Source organism: Nelumbo lutea, chromosome 6 (assembly GCF_056320005.1).
Source record: "Nelumbo lutea isolate HS-2025 chromosome 6, American lotus-T2T, whole genome shotgun sequence".
NCBI lineage: Eukaryota > Viridiplantae > Streptophyta > Magnoliopsida > Proteales > Nelumbonaceae > Nelumbo > Nelumbo lutea.
Genome location: NC_142689.1, coordinates 23,651,044 through 23,671,376, shown reverse-complemented (window position 1 = coordinate 23,671,376; position 20,333 = coordinate 23,651,044). Strand labels below are relative to the sequence as shown.

The 20,333-nt window shown below is 38.9% G+C and overlaps 1 protein-coding gene across 8 annotated transcripts in view; it reads right to left on the bottom strand.

Moving 5' to 3' along the window:
- LOC148847953 (SET domain-containing protein) overlaps positions 1 to 19,933 on the bottom strand; it is a 48,141-nt gene extending 28,208 nt beyond the window's left edge. For 4 of the 8 annotated variants that reach the window (XM_088949985.1, XM_088949989.1, XM_088949983.1 and 1 more), the window contains exons 1-9: positions 19,716 to 19,933; positions 19,522 to 19,612; positions 19,251 to 19,425; positions 19,069 to 19,174; positions 18,608 to 18,690; positions 7,009 to 7,035; positions 1,948 to 2,120; positions 1,683 to 1,796; positions 420 to 500 (exon numbers count right to left, since the gene is read on the bottom strand). In XM_088949985.1, coding sequence (XP_088806111.1) covers positions 420 to 500; positions 1,683 to 1,796; positions 1,948 to 2,120; positions 7,009 to 7,035; positions 18,608 to 18,690; positions 19,069 to 19,174; positions 19,251 to 19,425; positions 19,522 to 19,612; positions 19,716 to 19,766 — 901 coding nt within the window. In that variant the 5' untranslated portion in view covers positions 19,767 to 19,933. Of the gene's footprint in view, positions 1 to 419; positions 501 to 1,682; positions 1,797 to 1,947; positions 2,121 to 7,008; positions 7,036 to 18,607; positions 18,691 to 19,068; positions 19,175 to 19,250; positions 19,435 to 19,521; positions 19,613 to 19,715 lie in introns of all 8 variants that reach the window. The other 4 variants (XM_088949984.1, XM_088949986.1, XM_088949988.1 and 1 more) reach the window with 3 other exon arrangements.
- Positions 19,934 to 20,333: the final 400 nt, after the last annotated feature.

Sequence of the window (20,333 nt, the reverse complement as noted above, 5' to 3'; positions counted from 1 at the left end):
AAGATACGAGTCTTTTATCAGTTGATTCAGTGGTCTTGACACTCAATCATTTCCCATCTATCAATCAAGGTTTTGCATACTGTACTTAAATCACATCCTTGATGCAGAAAAGGGAAAATTCTTTGATGATAATAGGCTTATCTATTTCTTATGTCTCTAGAGTATGAAATACGCACAAACATCACTGAGCAAAAATCAAGACATATTTATAGAATTAGCAATGACTTCAAGTCTCTATGCAATGTGAACTACCAAAAAGGTTAGAACATCGAAATGGTCAAAAGGATCTAGAAAATATTCCACTGAAGGTTTTTAGATAACTCAACAGAAAAGCTGAAAATAAACACTGGAATCTGCAAGAAATTTTAATCGTGTGATGATAAAAATTAGAACATGTTTGTAATTGGGAAATTTAATACCAGATAGGAGGTACATAGATAAAGGAACACCAGTTGTCAATCCTGTCCCATCAACTTCCCATGTTGCTGCAGCCTTTAAATCTGAAGCGAGATACTTTAGCAAGTGAGGTAAAAAATGACCAAAATATCCTTGGTCAAGTGATCTATATTCAACAAAACTTTAACTAAAAACTACATGGCCAGAAGAAAGAAATGCCCATCAAAGCAAGCAAATTACAAATCCAAGCAACAGAAATCAGTATACAAAAGTGTCAAACCAATTTAGAGGATAAACCAAGAGAGAGAAGTCAACGAATTCAGAGAATATATTTAACTAGGTAACAAATTTCAAAATTTCTTACTAAGAAGAAGAAATTAAATATATAATTCCTCCCAAGCACGTGCAGTATAAACCCAGTAAAAGAAATCAAACATCAACCTTAGGGTCCCTTGTGAGTCCATGTAAGATAAATATAAACCTGTTTTAGTACAAAAAGATGCCCTAAAATAACTCCAAAATGTCATAAACTTAAAATATGCACCACAAAGGATTGGGTAACCATTCCTCCTTGGTCAAATAAATTTGAACTTTGATCAAAACCAACCACACACTACCATGTGGAGTATCTTCTACTTGCCTACCCATCATTAAAATTTAAAAATAAGTTTACAGCAATCCAATCATATTAAAAACTATGATACCCGGATACCTATACATGGGAAATAAAAAGGTCTTTGGCGGATCAGTTAGCAACGCAGGGGGTTTATAGAGAACAAGCTTTCTGGACTCAAGTCCAACGAAGGATAACATGTTTTTCTCTGGGTGGCTACGGGTACTAGGCCAAATCAAGGGATCTCCCGAACACAATTCAATGTAAATACCATTCTTTTTTAGCAGAATTAATAAAATTCAAGTTATACATCAAAAAATAGGGTCCATACTGTCACAGTGTCAGATAGTTCAATTCTCAGTGAAAACTTCATATCCAATACCACATCTAGGTTTGTCCTTGCCACATCCAGGTAACATAGATTACAAATGTAAGTCACAAGAAGATCCAATAGTTGGATTTAAGATATAGCTTCAACACCAACTTCCTAAGAAATTCTTGCAAAACCAAATTTTGTCATTTTCGTGGTGTTCCAAGATTTCTTTTTCTTCAATCCTTTAAGCTTAGTTACTGTTTGTGAATTTGCATTAGCAATAATTATTGATAAACAATAGAATTACCTCATAGCAAGTATATGCACAATGAGACAATAAAAATGAAAGCATTGGCATACCATGGTTGCAGAAGTCAATGCCTGGGACAAGACCCTCAACCCATATAATCTGTTCCTGCACCAAAGTGGATGATGCTTCATCTGTTTTTCTTTCAACCTCACAAGAATGGCAGCCTAAAACAAGAAGTATGTGCTATTAATTTCCAAGGTCAGATGATTATTCATCCATTTCCTGCATCTTTAACACTATACAATAACAAATTAAACCACATCAAAAGGAGGGAAATGATCACAAGGGCACCGATAAGAAAAAATGATGACTTACTTTGTACAGATTTATCATGAATGGACACCCCACCACAAGATTGATTAGTGGGAGGACCAGAATCTTTGTTAAGACATAAAAAGCAATTTTCTTGCCCTTCTTGCACTTCAGGAAATACATATGAATGTGGAAAAGGAATATTCAAAGCACGAGTCCAAAATATGGAGTTTGCCCTATCATAACGTCAACACATATATAGTTATCATTACCACAAAATATAACATATATACAAGAAAACTTACGCACAAGAAAATAAAAAGCACATAAGTTTATAATGCTGAATGCCTATTCAGCTATACTCAGTTAAATGCCAACTTTGACTTTTATGTTGAAGGAAAGGGTTTGGAAGGATATCTAAATGGAACGGTCACCAAACCAGCTGAGACCAAGGCCAAGGATTTACAACAATAGAAGTTGGACAATGGTAACCTTGTTTCTTGGATTCTGAGTTCTATTGACTATCATATATCTGTACCTATGAGGAGAATGAAAATAGCATATGAGATATGCATGTATCTAGAAAAAGTTTATCAACAGTCCAACGTATCTAAACAATATGAAATAGAATTAGAAATATTTTCTTACAGCCAAGGAGATAGGAGGATACATGAGTATTATTCTGGTTTTCTTGATTTAGGGGTTGAATATGAGATTGTTCACATTGAACCCTTGGATCCAATAGAGTGTGTGAAATATCTTCAGAAGCACTTTGAGAAGAGAAAGGTGACTCAGTTCTTGATGAGACTTAGACCTGAATATGAGATAATCAGGTCCAACATTCTGAGTAGGGGAACACTTCCAAATACGGACTCTGTTTTAGGGGAACTTCTGAGGGAAGAGACTAGACTTCTCACTGTAGCCGGGTTTGATGGGAAGATGGCTGAAGTTGGGGCTGAAAGTCTTTGTTGCTCATGGGGGTAAGAAGCCAACCTCCAAGGACTTCTCCAAAACCCAATGCTACGAGTGTAAGGGTTTTGGACATATTGCATCTGACTGTAAGAAGAAGAATGTGTGTACCTATTGCAAGCAACATGGTCACATCACTCCAGACTATCCAATCCGACCAGCTAAGGGCTCTCAAAAAAAGACTCAGCCCCAGGCCTATCAGGCAACAGATGGACCAGAAACAAACACTGTATCCACCAAGGGTGAGTCTTCAGTGAAAGGTGATTCAACAGGTGTCATGGATGAAGAAAGGGTTCTACAATTGGTATCTTTTGCTATTTCCTCTGCTTTCTCTACTATTGGCTTGTCTGGTAAGTTCTCTGCATATTGTTCTTCTACTTCACATGATTGGATTATAGATTCAGGGGCCACCAACCATATGACAAGAGCCTACCTCAATCACCCAAACCCTTCCACTAAAACTCACCATAATCATATTATTACTGCTAATGGTGAAAAGTTAGACATCATTGGTAGTAATGATCTATCCCTTCAACTGTCACTAACTAGATCCTTCCCTCTCTCCAAAACCCTCTTAGTACCCAACCTTACTACTAATCTGATTTCTATTGGTCAATTTGTTAATGAAGGAAATGTTCTCACTTTTTCTCATAATGGTTGCTTGATATAGGACTGGTACACTTGAAAGGTGAAAGGGAAGGGGCGTATGTTGGGCCATCTATTTGCGCTGGAGTTCGAGAAATCTCAATCAAGGGCATCCTCAGCTTTACTTAGTTCTTCTTTGTCCAATTCTCTGTTGAGTTATAGAAATAATGTTTGGGATTTATGGCATAAACGATTGGGTCATCCATATTCCCAAAAATTAAAATTTTTGTTTGACACTGGTTTGATTAAGAATAGAATTCCTCCTGTTCATACTTTTGATGTTTCTTGCACTACGTGTTGTTTGCGTAAAAGTCATGTTTTACCATTTCTTCATACATCTGAACATGCCACTAAACCTTTTGAGATAATACATAGTGATGTTTGGTCTACTTCTATTACTTCACGATTAGGGTACAGATATTTCGTATCATTTATAGATGATTGTACCAGATATACTTGGATTTATTTTTTGTGACACAAATCAAAAGTCTTTGATGCATTTAAATTGTTTCATACTATGGTGCAAAATCGATTCAAGTGCAATGTGACTATTCTCCGCTCAGATTCAGGGGGAGAATATAGAAATGGAGACTTCTTGGCATACTTGAGGAGTTATGGAATTCAGTCTCAGTGCAGCTACCCAAACACTCCAAAACAAAAGTGTGGTTGAACAGAAGAATGGACGTATTCTCAATGTTGTTCGGACATTACTACAGCATACTCCAACTTCATTTTGGGTAGAAGTAGCCAGTACAGCCGTGTATTTGATCAATTTTCTTCCATCCTCTGTTCTAGGCAACACTTCTCCCTTCCAAAAACTTTTTGGTTATCCCCCAGATTTCTCTAGCCTTTATGTTTTTGGTTGTCTTTGTTTTGTTCATCTTCCTGTTCGTGAACGATCTAAATTAATTGCTTAGTCTACTATGTGTGCCTTTGTGGGATATAGTCCTAACCACAAAAGATTTTTGTGCTATGATCCTGTTGTTCGTCGTATCCGGATTTCCCGGAATATTGTGTTTCTTGAACATATCTCCTTCTTTGTTGGGGTTGCTAGATTGTCAGCTCCTTCCATCTTTGTTTTGCACGACTTTGATTCAAATGACACTACTACTTCCTCAACTGAGAGAGATCTTCTTGTCTTCACCCACAAGCGGCTACATGTCTCGGCTCCTGTGCCTACAACCCCCCTTCCACCCAGTCCAGAGCATCCATCTCAAATATCCTCTGTAAGTGATATCTTGACCCAAGATCCTCCTATTTCAGATAGTAGTTCGGTTATTCCACTTCATCGTTCTACCCGTATTTCTCGACCCCCTGACCGCTATGGTTTTTCTTCAAACCATAGTTCCTTTTTCTGTTGTGCTTTCTTCGACAAATATCCCTAGATCTTATCAGCAAGCCATTAGAAGTTCTCAATGGAAAGAAGCCATGGATGCCGAAATTCAAGCCCTCCGTGAGAATGATACTTGGGATCTTGTGCCAGGCTGTCAACTCCTCCAGATGCTTCTATTGTCGAAAGATGTTGGGTCTATACAATCAAACTGAAGTTAGATGGTTCTCTTGATCTTGATCGATATAAGGCCCAGTTAGTTGTCCAAGGATACAGTTAGGAATATGGGATTGATTATGAAGAAACATTTGCCCCAGTTGCTAAGATCACCACAGTTCGGACTCTTATGGTCATATTTGTTGTTTATTCCTGAACTATTTACCAATTAGATGTGAAGAATGCTTTTCTTCACGGTGAACTAAAGGAGACAGTCTACATGAAACCTCCGCCTGGATATTGCAGTGATCCTTCACGTGTCTGTCACCTGAAGAAGTCTTTATATGGTCTGAAGCAAGCACCCAAGGCTTGGTTTGAGCGCTTCCGGGATGTTGTTGCAGCTGGGTATAATCAAAGTTCCTCTGACTACTCCCTCTTTGTTAAGAGAAGACCCCAGGGTATCACTATCCTCCTATTGTATGTTGATGACATGCTTCTAACGGGGGATGATCATGACGGCATTTGTGAGATGAAGTCCTTACTTCATAACTCATTTCACATGAAGGACCTGGGTCCTCTCACTTACTTCTTGGGTTTGGAGGTTCATCGTAGCAGTCGAGGGTATTTTATTTGTCAACAAAAATACGCCTCCGATCTCGTCAAATTAGCTAGAATCACTAATGAGAAACATGTTAATACCCCCCTAGAGCTGAACGTCAAGCTATCTAAATCCGAAGGCCTCATCCTTCCTGATGCTACCTTGTACCGTCAGCTTGTTGGCTCTTTGATCTATCTTACTATGACCAGGCCTGATATTTCACATGTTGTTCAGGTTGTCAGCCAATTTGTCTCTGCCCTGCGACAACCTCATATAACTGTTGTTCGCCACATCATCCGTTATGTTAGAGACAACCTCTCAGGGACTTTTTTCTCTTCCTCATCATCCATACAATTGAGGGTTTATGCTGATGCTGATTGGGTTGGTTGCCCTAACACTCGCCGATCCATTACTAGGTGGTGCGTCTTCATGGGTGACTCTCATCTCCGGAAAGTGCAAGAAGCAACAAACTGTCTCTAAGTCTTCTACTGAAGTCGAGTATAGAGCTGTCTTCTGCATGTAGCGAGATTGTTTGGCTGAAGTCCCTTTTCATGGATCTTGGTAATTCTCTTCCTACTCCTATCCCTCTATATGCCAACAACATCAGCGCTATCAAGATCACATCTAATCCAGTCTTTCATGAGAGGACTAAACATATCAAGGTGGATTGTCACTTTATTAGAGACCTCCTTGTTGCAGGCTCTATATCTCTTCCTCATGTATCCTCTCACATGCAGATTGCTGACATCTTCACCAAGGCCATGACTAAAAGTCGACATCTCATTCTTGTGGACATCAGTTTGAGGGGGAGTGTGAAGATATATCTTGATGTACATTATTAGAGTAGTCCTTGTTGTATAGTACCATATTCTTATTATTTTATTTGTTCTTTTTATCCTTCAGCCCTGTAAGGGCATTCTTGTAACTGTACATATCTTTTATCTCTTTAATATAAAAGAGACTCTTTGGGGTGGGGGTCGACCATTCTTGACACCCCTAAATCTGTTTTCTTCTTGCTCTCAATTCAGTTCACATACATAAACAGAGAACCAAAGGAATATGTATGGATTGACAGTTTTATGTTGTAGTCTTTGAGAGTGCTTTCCTACTGCAGTGCTTTGTGATACATTATCAACCCAATAACCTGTAATTGTCATCTAATTCTAGAGAGCAGGTAGACTGATAGCAAACTTTATAAATATTAGAAAAGGGTGACCTAATATCAATTTTATTCCCTCAAATTTAGTGATGCTTACTGATGAAAAAATCAGTGATGGCGTACGTCCTTGGACAACAAGAATCAAAAATGAAACTCAATGATAAACAAAATTTCAAATTTTGAAACACTTCAAATAAGCATACACTTAAGGAGATATAGTTGGCACATTATATGCAAAATAAAGTAGTTTGTTGAAAGGACACATACCATAGGAAGTCTTCAAATTGCGCCTCACTGATTAAAGAAGCAAGGAGTGGCATATTTTTAGTACATTTTTCCATCAAAGAGAGCATAAAATAAGGAACATAAATGATAAAAATAACAATTCAAAAGTTTTTTATCAGAACAATTTAAAAGTTTTGTAATTTTTCAGTGTAATATTGTGTAGTATCAGGTCAGACTATATTAACTCATCTTTTATGGCAAAAGGGAAATGGAGTCACAAGACTGCATCCACAGCTATAGTACCATGTAAAGAACACAACAGAAATTAGCAATGACAAACTTGAACTACTCTGTCTGAACTGGGATCCAGTTGAGAAAAAGAATTTTTGCAACAGAAGCGTGCCCATTTTTTTTATAATAAAAGAAAAAAGATTTTATTAGGAAAAAAAGAGAATACAAATAAAGGTAACCAGCAGTCACTAGAGAGAAAAAGAAGCAAGTTTCACCTTCAACAACCAGCCCCAACCCCCTTAAACAAAAAATAATATATCGAGCAGCAATTATCCCCCCTAAACTGAACATGACACGACCAAAACCCTACAACAAAAAAAAATACAAAATGAAAAAGCTCTTCAGTTTCTGAGATATTATGAAGGAACCTCTTTGCTTCCTCCTAAAGGCTTTACTCGATTTTTTCACCTTCTTAGTAGGCCCAATTCCAAACAGACCCCTTCTACTCTAACCTTCCAAACACTTTTGGAACCTGGACTGTTCTAACTTCTAAGGGACTTCTGACTGTTGAAACTTGAAATGTCTTACAGTGTCAGGCTTCTTCTTCACATCCCTCAGACCCCTTTCATCATTTTGGTTCTTCCCAAACTGCATTCCTCTCAAAAAAAAACTGAACCGAAACCACCACTACCTCCACCATCTTTTCTAAATCAATTGTCCCCTCAACTGCATGGGTCTCATCCATGACCACTTCCTCACATTCTGAAACATCCCCATCTAGTTGGGGTAAGGCATGGATGATTATGATGAAATTCTTTTCGATGTTCCCATTGCCTTGATCCAACCCCCCTTCAATATCAACGCCTTCCACTGATCCCACATCCTCTTGTCTCATTGCAGCCATATTCGAACAATCCAAAGCTTCAAATTCCCTTATTCCCTCAGCACCCTTCATTTCAATCCCCTCTAGCCTCCCTTTTTTAAACAACCAATGAAGCTATCTGAAACACTCAAATCCCCTTTCATTAAACCCTTCAACTCCAAAGAAACACCATCTTTCACAGACTCGGCAGAACCAATCTCTGTATCAGAATTACATTGAGTGTTCCTCTTCAACCTCTCATCATTTGCTTCCCCTTCTTTTCCAACCCCATCTATTGGACAATCAAAAACTCCCACCAACTAGCCTTCTGTCTTTCCCTTCAGGGTTATAGAAACCCAGCTCTAACAAATTGCACCCTTCTGAAAACTTCACCACACTACAGTTGACCCCGGAAGAGAAGATAACATGATGAGCCTCAACAGAGTTGCCATAGTTGCTAACCATCTCACCTTCAGCTACCAGCAAAGGCTCCTCTTCCAAAACAGAGACCTTTCTTTCCTCAGAGTTTTGAGCATCAAAATCAAAAAAATAAAAAAAAAAACAGAAGCATGCCCCTTGCTCTCCAGAAATTTATTCAATTGTTATTGTATGTATTAGTGAAACCATTATACTTAACTTCCTATCAAAATCATAGTGTAAATATGAAACAGTTTTACTATAACTTGGGAATAAAAGAGAAAAAGATGAGGAAAAAGGAGGGAAAAAGGCAGGGAGATCTGTCTTACACAGTAGAAAACAAGAAGAAAGTAAAAGGAGAGAAAAAAAGATCTCTAGGAAGAAGATACGAACTTATATTCTTCAACCTATCAACCTGCACTATTATTATTCTTTTCATTAGAACATGCAAAAATACAAAAAATGCCCCTGTTAAATGATTCATAACAGGGGAATACAAGGCTACAGCAAATGACTAACATGCCCCTTATGGGAAAACATTTCAACACTCCCCCTCAAACTGGAGCATAATATCATAGAGCTCCAGGTTGTTACAAACATAATCCATCCTGGTACAAAACAAACTCTCGGTAAACAAATCTACTAGAAGTTCTTCTGACTTGACATAAGGAGTCACAGTATCACCATTTGTCACTTTTTCTCATACAAAATGACAACCAACTTCTATATGGTTGGTCCTCTCATGGAAAACCAGGTTGGAAGCAATATGAGTAACAGCCTGATTATCATAAAACAACTTGACAGGTTTCCCTATAAAAATACCTATCTTGTGAAGATGTTTCAGTCATATCAACTCACAAGTGGTGTGGGCCATTGCTCTATCAGCTTCAGCACTACTTCTAGCAACTACACTTTGCTACTTGCTTTTCCAAGTAATGAGATTGCCGCACAAAAAGGTACAGTACCATGTAGTACACCTCCTATCCATTGAGGGCCATGCCCAATCAACATCGAAATATCCCTCTTAGGTTAATTCTCCCCCTTTCTTGTATAATAATCCTCGGCCTGGAACACCTTTCAAGTATCTCAATACTCTTACAACACCTTCCCAGTGAATGACTATGGGATTCTGCACAAACTAACTCAGCCCCTGCACTAAAGGAGATATCAGGACGGATGATGGTGAGATAAATCAGTTTGCCCATTAATCTCATTTCTCATGTACCTTCTAGGATCACCAAATGGCTCCCCATAACTATCAATCATTTTCACATTAAGATCCATAGGGTTCTCAACTAGTTTAGCCCCTAGTATATCTGTCTCATCCAACAAATCCAAGACATACTTGTGTTGTGACAACTGACAAGAAGAATCCCCACTTCAAACGGGCTATTTCAATACCCAGGAAATGTTTGAAGGATCCTAAATCCTTGGTTTGAAAGTGCTGCTGCAAAAACCATTTTAAATCATTAATCCCACTAACATCACTACGAGTAATGACTATGTCATCAACATACACCGCCAGAATGATCTTCCCAGATGTGGTATATCTACTGAAGACCAAATGATCAACTCCACATTACTTGAGACCAAACTCTCATACAACACTACTGAACCTACCAAACCAGGCCTGTGGTGACTGCTAAGGGTGCTCACGATTCGGTTAACCAAACCATGGGCAATCTTCTGAAACCAAATTGGTCCTACTGGTTTTGCATTTCTCCTAACTGAAACCGAGCTAGTACCACCGATTAATCGTTGACCGGTTCGGTTCTTCAGTTTTACGGTTTTTTATATTTATAGCATATATTATAAATATGTATATTATATTATAAATACACTATATGTATATATTTAAATATATAATTCATATATACTTATATATAATATATAGATAATATGTGACATATATTAAAAATATATATAATATACATATAAATATATACACAGGTTGGTTTAGTTAACTGCCAATTTTTTCGAGGTTAATTGAAAACCAAACCAATCCTTTGGTTAGAAATACCAAACCGATCTATTCAGTTAACCGCATTTTTTTGTTTGATTTTCTCAACTCAGTTCGGATTTTTGGTTTTTTATGAGCACCCCTAGTGACTATTTGAGTCCATAGATTGCCTTGTGCAACTTATATACCAAGCCAGCCTAGCCTCCCCCTGAGCAACATACCAGGACGTTGCTCCATGTACACCTCTTGAAGATCACCATTAAGGAAACCATTCTAAACATCAAGCTAGTACAAGGGCCAATCAAAATGGACAACAAGAGAAATAATAACTCAAACAAATAACATCTTAGCCACCAGGGAGAAGGTCTCAGAGTAATCAACACCGTAAGTCTATGTATAGCCTTTTGCCACCAACCAGACTTTGAGCCTCCCAATACTACCATCTTATCTGTGTTTGATCGTATAAACCCACCTATAGTCAACTGTCTATTTTTCAGGAGGTAAGAAGGTAAGGTACCATGTGTGGTTAGACTAGAGAGATTAAAATTCATCATCCATTGCTTTCTTCCAATCAGGCGAGGCAAGAGCTTCCTAAACAGACCTAGGGACAGATGTAGATGACAAAAGAGAAACAAATTAATAAATGAACAAGAGAACAATAACGAGAAATGGGATGGTCAGTACAAGTATGTTTGCCCCTAAGTAAAACAATAGGAAGATCAAGATCTGACAGAGGAAGATCTATCAATGGTTCTAATGTTGGTGGAGAGGTGGAAGATAGAGTTTAAGCCGGTGTAGAAACTGGTGAATGATGGTCAAATGAGCTCCTCAATAGTAGGAAGAGGAATAAACACATCACTTGAAGCAAACGAGAGAGGAATAGAAGGAGAGAGTTCTCGTCCAATGGAAGGAAGACTCTCAAAGAAAGTGATATCAAGAACAACAAACGACTTACAGAGGATAGGATCATAACAGTTGTCTCAATAATGTGTTCATTCTTCCATTGCACTACACCATTTTGCTAAGGAACGTGGGAACAAGAAGATTAATGTATAATACTGTGGTTGTCAAAATAAGCTTGAAAGGAACTGTGAATCCTTTGCATTATCAAAACAAAAGACTTTAATACAAACACCAAACTAATTTCGAATTTCAGCATGGAAGGAAAGAAAAATAAAGAACAATTCTGAACGCTCTTTTTTTATCAATAACTCTGAAATTTTTCATTAATTAAGAAGCTTTAATATACAACAAGAAGTTACAAAGAAATCAGCATAGAAGCTGACCCAAGACAGAATTACAAAAGTGCCCAAAACATCTCTATTCTTTGAACCACTTGCTAAGCAATCAGCCAAGCTGTTGGCCGATCTCCTAACCCAACCCACCTGAATAGACATATTTCTAGTCATCCATTTGAACCTTCTGAAATCATTCTTCAACTGCCAGGTCACTCTTTCCCCTTTTTGCAGCCATTTTATCACAGTTTTTGAGTCTCCCTCTATGATCAATCTACTAATCCCCAGCTCTTTGGCCTTCTCAACCCCATATACTGCAGCTAGAAATTCTGCCCTAGCTACATCACCTTCCTCCACAGGACCGGAGAACAAAGCAATAATGGAGCCATTTTCATTTCTAATGGCCCCCCCAATACCTGAAGGGCCTGGATTACCCACACAACTCCCATCGAAATTCAGCTTTTTACCTAATGTGCCACCCTCAGTGTTATTGTTTCCACAAGAGCTTCCTTGCATTTTTCCTTACTTTCAAATATTCTATCATTTCTTTCCTCCCAAATAGTCCAAGGTATTGCTGCTCTAGTGCACCTCCAGAGAATCCTTCCCCTCCTTGTCTTACCATTGCAACCATTAGGGTTGAATAAACCATCCAACCGGTCAGGAGAAGACCACCTGCACCCAAAAAGAGAAGTAAACCAATTCCAAATGAAGTTTACAAAGGGGCAAGATAAAAAAAGGTGGATATCAGTCTCACCATTCAACTTACACAAGACACACCAGTTAAGGGACAAGCACCTATTTGGCCTCTTCCTTTGAAGTACATCAAAGGTATTAATACTACCATGAAAGACTTCCCAACAAAAAGCACTGATTTTAGGGGGAGGATGGCACCAAATTTCTTCGACTGGAAACTAAAGAGAAGACTGTGTGGCAACCATCGAATGAAAAAAGGATTTAGTAGAAAAAATCCATCAGGATTAGGACCCCAAATTCTAGAATCTGACCCACCTTCCCCAAAAAAATCTGAATTCAGCAAACCTAACAACTCAGAGAAAAAAAATGTTCTTCCATTAAATATATCATGTTATTCTTGAATAATCATCAATAAAGGTTACAAATATCCAAATCCATTGTAAGATGACACTTGACTGGGAACCCAAACATCTAAATGGACAAGATCAAAAGGACCCTGGACTCTATTATCTTCCCTAGGAACAAAAGTGACTCTATGATGCTTGCTAAGTTGACACGATTCACAATCCAACTAAGATAATGATGCCAAATTAGGGACTAATTTCTTCATACCCAAAGTGAAGGATGACCCAAATGGCAATGCCGTTGGTGAGGAGTAAGAGATGAGTGAAGAGCTCTTAATGGACCATAGACATCCATGTAGTATAGTCCTCAAACTTCAAGACCTCCACCAATCATCTCCCTCGTCGTAAGATCCTAAAAAACACAATAGGATGGAAAGAAGGTGACTAAACAATTTAATGACTTGGTAAGTTTACTTACAAACAAGAAACTAAAGGGAAACTTAGAAATGTTAAAAACAAAGTTAAGACTAATATCAAAACCAAGGCAAACATTACCAATACCATTAATGGGAGAAGAAGGTCCATCAACTAAGGTAATTGTTTGTGCAGTTGAGAGTGGAGAAAAGGACTCAAAAAGGTCTAAAGAGCCAGTCATATGATCTGAAGCTCCAGAATCAATTACCCATGGTGAATGGTTAGAACTAGAAAGTAGAAACTAAACAAGTTGTAGCTAACTTAGGAAAGGTAGCAATGGACTTGGAAGGCAAGGAAGAGGCCTGATGAAGTCTTACATATTCCTCACAAGTGATGGAGACCAGCTCATTACTCATACCAACTCCCGTGGCAAGTAACTCATCAGTAGAATTATTCATACTAGTGTCATCCTCAACTATGGCATGAATGGCCCAAGAAGATGGTGGACCATGCAAGTCATAAGACTCATAACAAATAGCCTATGTTAAGTGATTCTTAACAGGGAAAATACATGGCTACAGAAAATGACTAAAATGCCCCTTATGGGCAAACATTTCAACAAGTTTCACATAAAATGAGATCAAATAGTATTAGGGCCTTATGTAGAGCTGCAATGTAAGCCCTTTTTGGGAATTTTCTATGAATTGCCTCTTGAAACCATTTAAAAATAGGACTTCTCCCTTTCACCCTTTGTTGTAACTGCTTACCATTATGACACATTTAGCTTCTCCAATGAATAATATGCCCATTGAATTGAAAAAGCGTATTGTTTCTTCAGTTAACTACTAAGCAAACCATCCAAAGACAGGTGTTAAAACACCCTCCCAAACCCAACAACTAATTCAACTAACCGCCTACATCAATGAAGAAACGGGGAGAGAAAACATGAGATAGCAATACCTACCACAGCAACTACTACTCCATCCAAGCAAATGCTATGCACAGATCAATCTTCCACCTCACCAAACTCATCTAGACCTCCTTCCTCACCCCAAATTTCTCCCCCTAAAACTTCAGGAACCTTTCTCATGCTTTCTTCTTTCCTCTTTCTCTTAAACACTTCAAAAGCTCTTCTAGCAAAGTCCTCTCCTAAAAAGAACAAGTCCAAAGCCTTACCGATTTCCACCTCTTTGTCAACTAGAGTCTTCTAGTCCACTCCTTTCCTTATTTCCTTATCCCCTGACCTCACCTCAACAAAAACCTCTTTCAAATTAGAATCAGTACAATTTGTTTCCTCTAAACAATCAGACTCTTTCAACTCCACTCTTTGAGAATCCACCAAAAGGAATATCTTTCTAGCCCCTTCGGAAGAGAGAGACAACTCCAAGCACAGGTTCTCAAGACTCGAAGATCTAAGTTTAACCCCTCTTCTTTTAAATCCTTTAATACTCATTGGTCGGCCCAACTCCCACCAAACCATCTTTCAACCTTGAGAATACATTCGTAACATGAACTACATTGAGCTTGCTTGAAACCCTAGTCTTCTTTGGGATCTTCAAAACTTCACTTCCAGCCAAACTCATCTCATTGCCCCTACGGCCAAGGTACATTCCCAGTCTTCCAACAACCACTTCAGATACCACATAGTCGGCATCATTCCCAATTAATGTGTCTTGAAAATCCAAATCAATCCTCACCCTCAACTTCTGATAAGTTGCTTCCTCTTCGTTGTTGCCTCCCTCCTCCAAATGCTTAGTTTTATTGTTTGACCCTTTTTCCACCTTCTCCACCCTACCCTCACTCACTTCCTTTACTCCCAACTCCCTCTCCGAGACTTCCTCCTAGTGACAAGAAATAAAACCCCCATTCTCCTGTCTCAACTCCGAGCAAGAAGATGGATACGATTCTTGCATACCATTAGCAGTATCGAGCAACAAAGAGGCATTGCCCTGCATATCTTGAAATGACTCATTCAAACTCCAATTATCTTCACATGTCCCTAAGCCACACCCATAAAATTGAATGTTAGCAGCATCAACCTCTGACGAAACAGCAAATAAAACCTTCTTCCAATGAATCCTATAAGCTGCCCTACGCCTCGCTCTAATTCTTCTCTCAATTCTCCTCTTTCAAATTCCTAACTTACCTTTACTCCAAGACATTGGACTCACCCTTCTTAAAGTTACTCACAATTTTTTTGACAAGTAAAAGAAAAAATTTATTAAAGAGAAACAAAAAAAGGATTACATTCGAAACAGATGTTAAGATAACACCCCACAAGACCTCCAACCATACTAAAACAAACAAACTTCAAAAGACAAGCTCAAAAGAAAATAGATAGCACTTATACTTGCTCACAACGAGGTAGTGGAGCCCAATTACTCTTCAATCTCTCCAATTTCTTCATAGCTTCCTTCCTCTTCCCAATTTTCTCCTTCAAGAGCATTTGCAATTCTCCTCACATTTTCTTCTTTCCTTCAAATGCATTCCCAACAAGAGTTTCCCCTCCCAAGAAGAATAAACCTAGGGACTTTCTTATTTCCACTTCTCTATCAACCAAACTCTTCAAGTCCATGCTTCCTCTCTTTTTGCTCCCCTCCATCTCCACATTTGAAGAGGACTCTGTGCTCTTATTTTCATTCAAACAAACCAAACCAACCTTTCTCAGATCCTTATCTTGGGAGCTTGTTGAAAGAATCACGTTCTTGTTTTCAACCTGCAAAGGTTGTTTCTCCACTTGGGCAATCTCCAAATCTGAACTAAGAGAGTTTGGAGTCTCCGCTTCATTCGAAGCCTTCGAGATCCATATTTTTGGCTTACCTCCTTTTCTAAGGTATACCCTTTTATAGTGTTTTGTTGGTCCCGCCCCTATCAAACCACCCCTCAGACAAGAGAAAATTGTAGTAACATGAATAATGTGCAAATTACTTGAACAGAGACTCTTCTTTGGCCTCTCCACATACCAGCCATCTCCCCATTCTCTGTCTTCCTTCTTCGCCCCAAATCGACACCAAGCTTGCCAACCACCACTTCCTCAAAAGGAGAGGAAAATCCGATGAAGTTACTCATAATCCTCCTAAACTTGTGGGTCCCACTCTTGATCTGATCTGAACCTAGACTCGAGAAGCTGCAATTAGATTTATTGGAAATGACCCCCTCTTAAAAGCTTCCCCCATGTGTCCCTCCTCCACTAAAGGCCTCTCAGCTCCCACCTGAGAAATTACAACTTTACTCCTCACCACCATTCCAAATTCTCCCCTCTCTCCCCCTCCTGACTATCCAACTACATGACCCTTCGGTTTCCATCGTCTTCTTCCTCCAGACTTCAATTCCCTTACTCAACCAACTCCCCTATTTCCTCTGCAAAACAAATGAACTTCTGAGTTCAACAACGCAAAATCATTGTATCCTCTTGAAACCAACAAAGTGAGAAGCATCTTTCTATCACTAACCTCAAATTGTGCCACTACCCAACAAAGTTTAACACTAGACTCAGGGGGATCAAGTGTAAGTTCTCTACTTCAACCAGGATTCTTGTTGCAACCAGACTCTTCAACTTGTACGTTCGAGCATCAACTCTTCTAAAACAACCACAGGTGTTTCCAATGGCTCAAAATGTATTAAGATTCCAGGCATGAAGAGGGATCCCGAAGACATTAATCCAAATAAGGCTTTTGTTTCCTACTTCTCAAATTGCCCCCATGAGTAGATTCCATCTACCCAGCTGCAGATTTGGCAACCTAAGCTTAGTTGTTTCACCTTCCAGGACTTCATCTGCCTCTTACTTACTACAGAAAATAAAAAGAAAGAAGCCTGCATTTAGTTTTCTCACCTGAACGTCTTCTTTTAAGCTCCACTCCGATCTGACCCATCTCAGAACCGCTACATCATCAGGTTCAGTGTTAACGAATCGACCTACTAGACACTTCTCTAACCATCTCACCCTCTCAATAACTCCTTCACTTGAATTCACGAAGATCTCTTTCTCCATCATGGTTGCTTCCAGTTTCCTACATTTGAAGGATTCCTGTTGCCAACCCTATATAGTCACAAGAAAGGTTTTGTTGAGTCAGGTTGTGTTGAGCTGAGAGTTCAGGTAGGGATTCTGTCTTATATGTTATTGTTAAGCAGGGGATGCTTGAAAAATATAGAAATGCAAAGGCACTTAAATGAAATCATATGAACATTCCTTGGAGAGGCATGAGATGTAACCTCCCACTATAACATAAAGGAAATAAACAAACTACTATTGAGCCCAATACAATTGATTTTTTCACCCTTTGCTCAGCTAAAGCATCTGCCATCCAATTAGTCAACCTCCTCACCCAAGTTACCCTTAGGTCCATGCCTCTTGTAAACCATTTGAATTTCTCCATCTCATCCCTAAATCAACACATTACAGATTTTAGTTCCTTCAGCCATCCTACCACCAACTTTGAATGCCCTTCAATCTCCACATTTGCCACGTATAAGTCATGTGCAATCTTTACTGCTTGTAGTACAGCAAGCAACTCAGCCCTAATGGAATTACCCTCACCCACAGTAACAAAATGGTTTGCATCCTATTTTGAAAAAAAAAAATTGCATTCACATTTTGCACCCTTCCCAAGTGCAACCTAAGGAATTCTTGGTTGTGACCCATTTTCTTGTTTTCTCATCCAGGCCCTACATAAAAGATCAGAAAAAGAGATTGAAATCATCATCATTTCAACAAAAATGACCCATCTGATTGAGGATGCTTCAGGAAGTAGCTTCTTAAAACAGAGAAAATTGAAGGAATCGGCAATGGCTGGGTTTGTAAAAGATTCCATGGTAGCATTGAACAACAAACGCATTCCTTTTTTCTCTTGGTTTCATTGCTAGACCTCACTGAAAATGGAAACAACCACATTGGCTAATGCACCCTAAAGATAGTTTTTCTCAACCAAGCTCCCAATTCCATCAGTAGACCTAACTTCCTCACCCCTGGCACATATCATATAATACCTCCTCCACTAATTCTTAGAGACCTCAAAAAACATTTGTTACTATATAGTATGAGCCTATGGCTCCTATAGCCAGCCAAAACATGGCACCACAATCACGTAACCCATGTTCCTCAAGAATCTTAAATTTCATGAGACAATATATTGCTGATTTTGATCAGCACCTTGGACCTAAGCTCCTTTACTTTTTATAAATCATATCTTAGTGATTAGAAATCATATATTTTATTGCATTTATGCTGCAAGAAAGCTATGAATCATATTTAAAAGTTGAAACCTAGACGTCAAAAATTTCATAACTAAGTTGGCCTGGAACCTACTCTTTTAAATCTCTTAATCCAAAATGTTCAGTTTTTCACTCATTAGAAGATTGCATAAAAGGTTTTGCTAAGAACTACTATGAGATCATATATAAGCATGCACAGCCGCATGAACAAAATAATATCCTTGTTAATGCACATTAAATTTGAATACAATATAGCATTACTAAGTTCACATACCCTTCAGATTCCCCGTCAAGAAGCAGAAGTTCCTTAACAAAATCCTTGACTTTATCATCATATAGAGACCGCAATTTTCTCTTCTGTAAACACAAACCAGTCTCTAATCATGTATCTTGTAGAAATAGTAATATACACACACAAACATACATAAATCTGGGCGGAAACATGGACATAATAAACTTACATGCCAATAATCACAACCAATAAATAAGACAAATGCAGATAAACAAATCTGGCTGCTTTTCAGACAGACGATACTGAATTTTCCAGATGAAGAATACACACTTAGAAGAACTAAATCTCAGTTTCAGTCTACAACACACTGGAACTTCATTGCATGTACAACCACTACCAAAATTTCCTTATGCCTCCGTCAACCCAAACCCGAGGCTGGGGCAGAACTCACGAAATTCACGCACACATCACCCTCACACCGAAATAACTGTTATAGTACTCACCTGTAATTCAGTTGCTCGATACAATGCTGTTCCCTTCAGCTCCAGAAGCTCATCATCAGTGAACCAAAGTGAATTGCCAAAGGTGGTCGGAAGAATGTCAAGATACCTATTATTGAATCCCTAATCCAGCTATCAAATGCCGAGAAAGAATGGAAGTATTAAATAACTAAATGGGCACGTACGGCTTCCACGACGAGTTCTTACGGAGACGCTCTACAGTGAGGAATAAGATCATCAAGAACCGATCATCTACTTCTCCTTCTTCGAACATGGCTCTACATTTCGGTCCCAGCAAAGGATCTTGCAGTACTCTCATCGGAGTTATCGCTAAATCTAGCGGAACAACCAGCGGAATCCCTGGAGAGTCTAGAGTCAAAGCAGGGAACTTATAGCTCATTCATGTAAAAACCTGTATGTAAAGATTTGGTTCGAAACGTATTGCCCTATTACTACCTCCGTTGTCGTTCTTAGAAGAAAAAATACCGAACCCTTTGTTAGGACCGCAGTACTTGATCTTGCAACCACGTAATTCGACTCTGTTCACCTGGTTTCGAGTTCAGACGTTCAAATAAAAATGCCATGGAAGCTTTTAACGCAATAACAGACAAATGTAAATAAATGCATGGTGATGAAGAGGAAATGGGGACCTGTAACCATTGAAGGAAACGTTCGAGTTTGGCTTCTTCTTGGTCTTCCATCAGTGTGAAGCTTAATAGCTTCGAGCAGAGATGGTTGTTGGCAAACGCTAGGTCTAGCAGACAGCAGCCAACGCCCACAGGTCAGGCCATTTCCTAATTATACGTTTCATGCGCCAAATGCGGGCCTCGAAAGAACTGGGCCGATTGTGGCATTAAAGGAGGAGATCAAATCAGCCCCCTCCCCCATCTCCGCCGTGTATGACATCTCCCAATCCCGAGATGTTCCCAATATACGGCAAAGATGTACTGTGGGACGTTGTGGTGGGGGCTGATTTGAATTCTTAAAGGAGGCTTCATACATGATGTTGAAGTGTGCTAATAAAATGTTCGAATAAACATATTCTGGATTTCCTACCCACAGAACATCCCAGTCAAACATGGTGTGACTGGGGATAGGGAGGTAAGGTTTCATATGGAATCTCCTTTAAGAACAAAAGAAAGTTGAGAATAGGAGATAGCCTGGCGAATGAAATGATAGAATGATGATCTTGTTATGAGTTGACTCTTATTTATAAGGAAAAATCTTAAGGTTCTAAAATGAATAAATGAAAAGTGTTTGATTCCCAT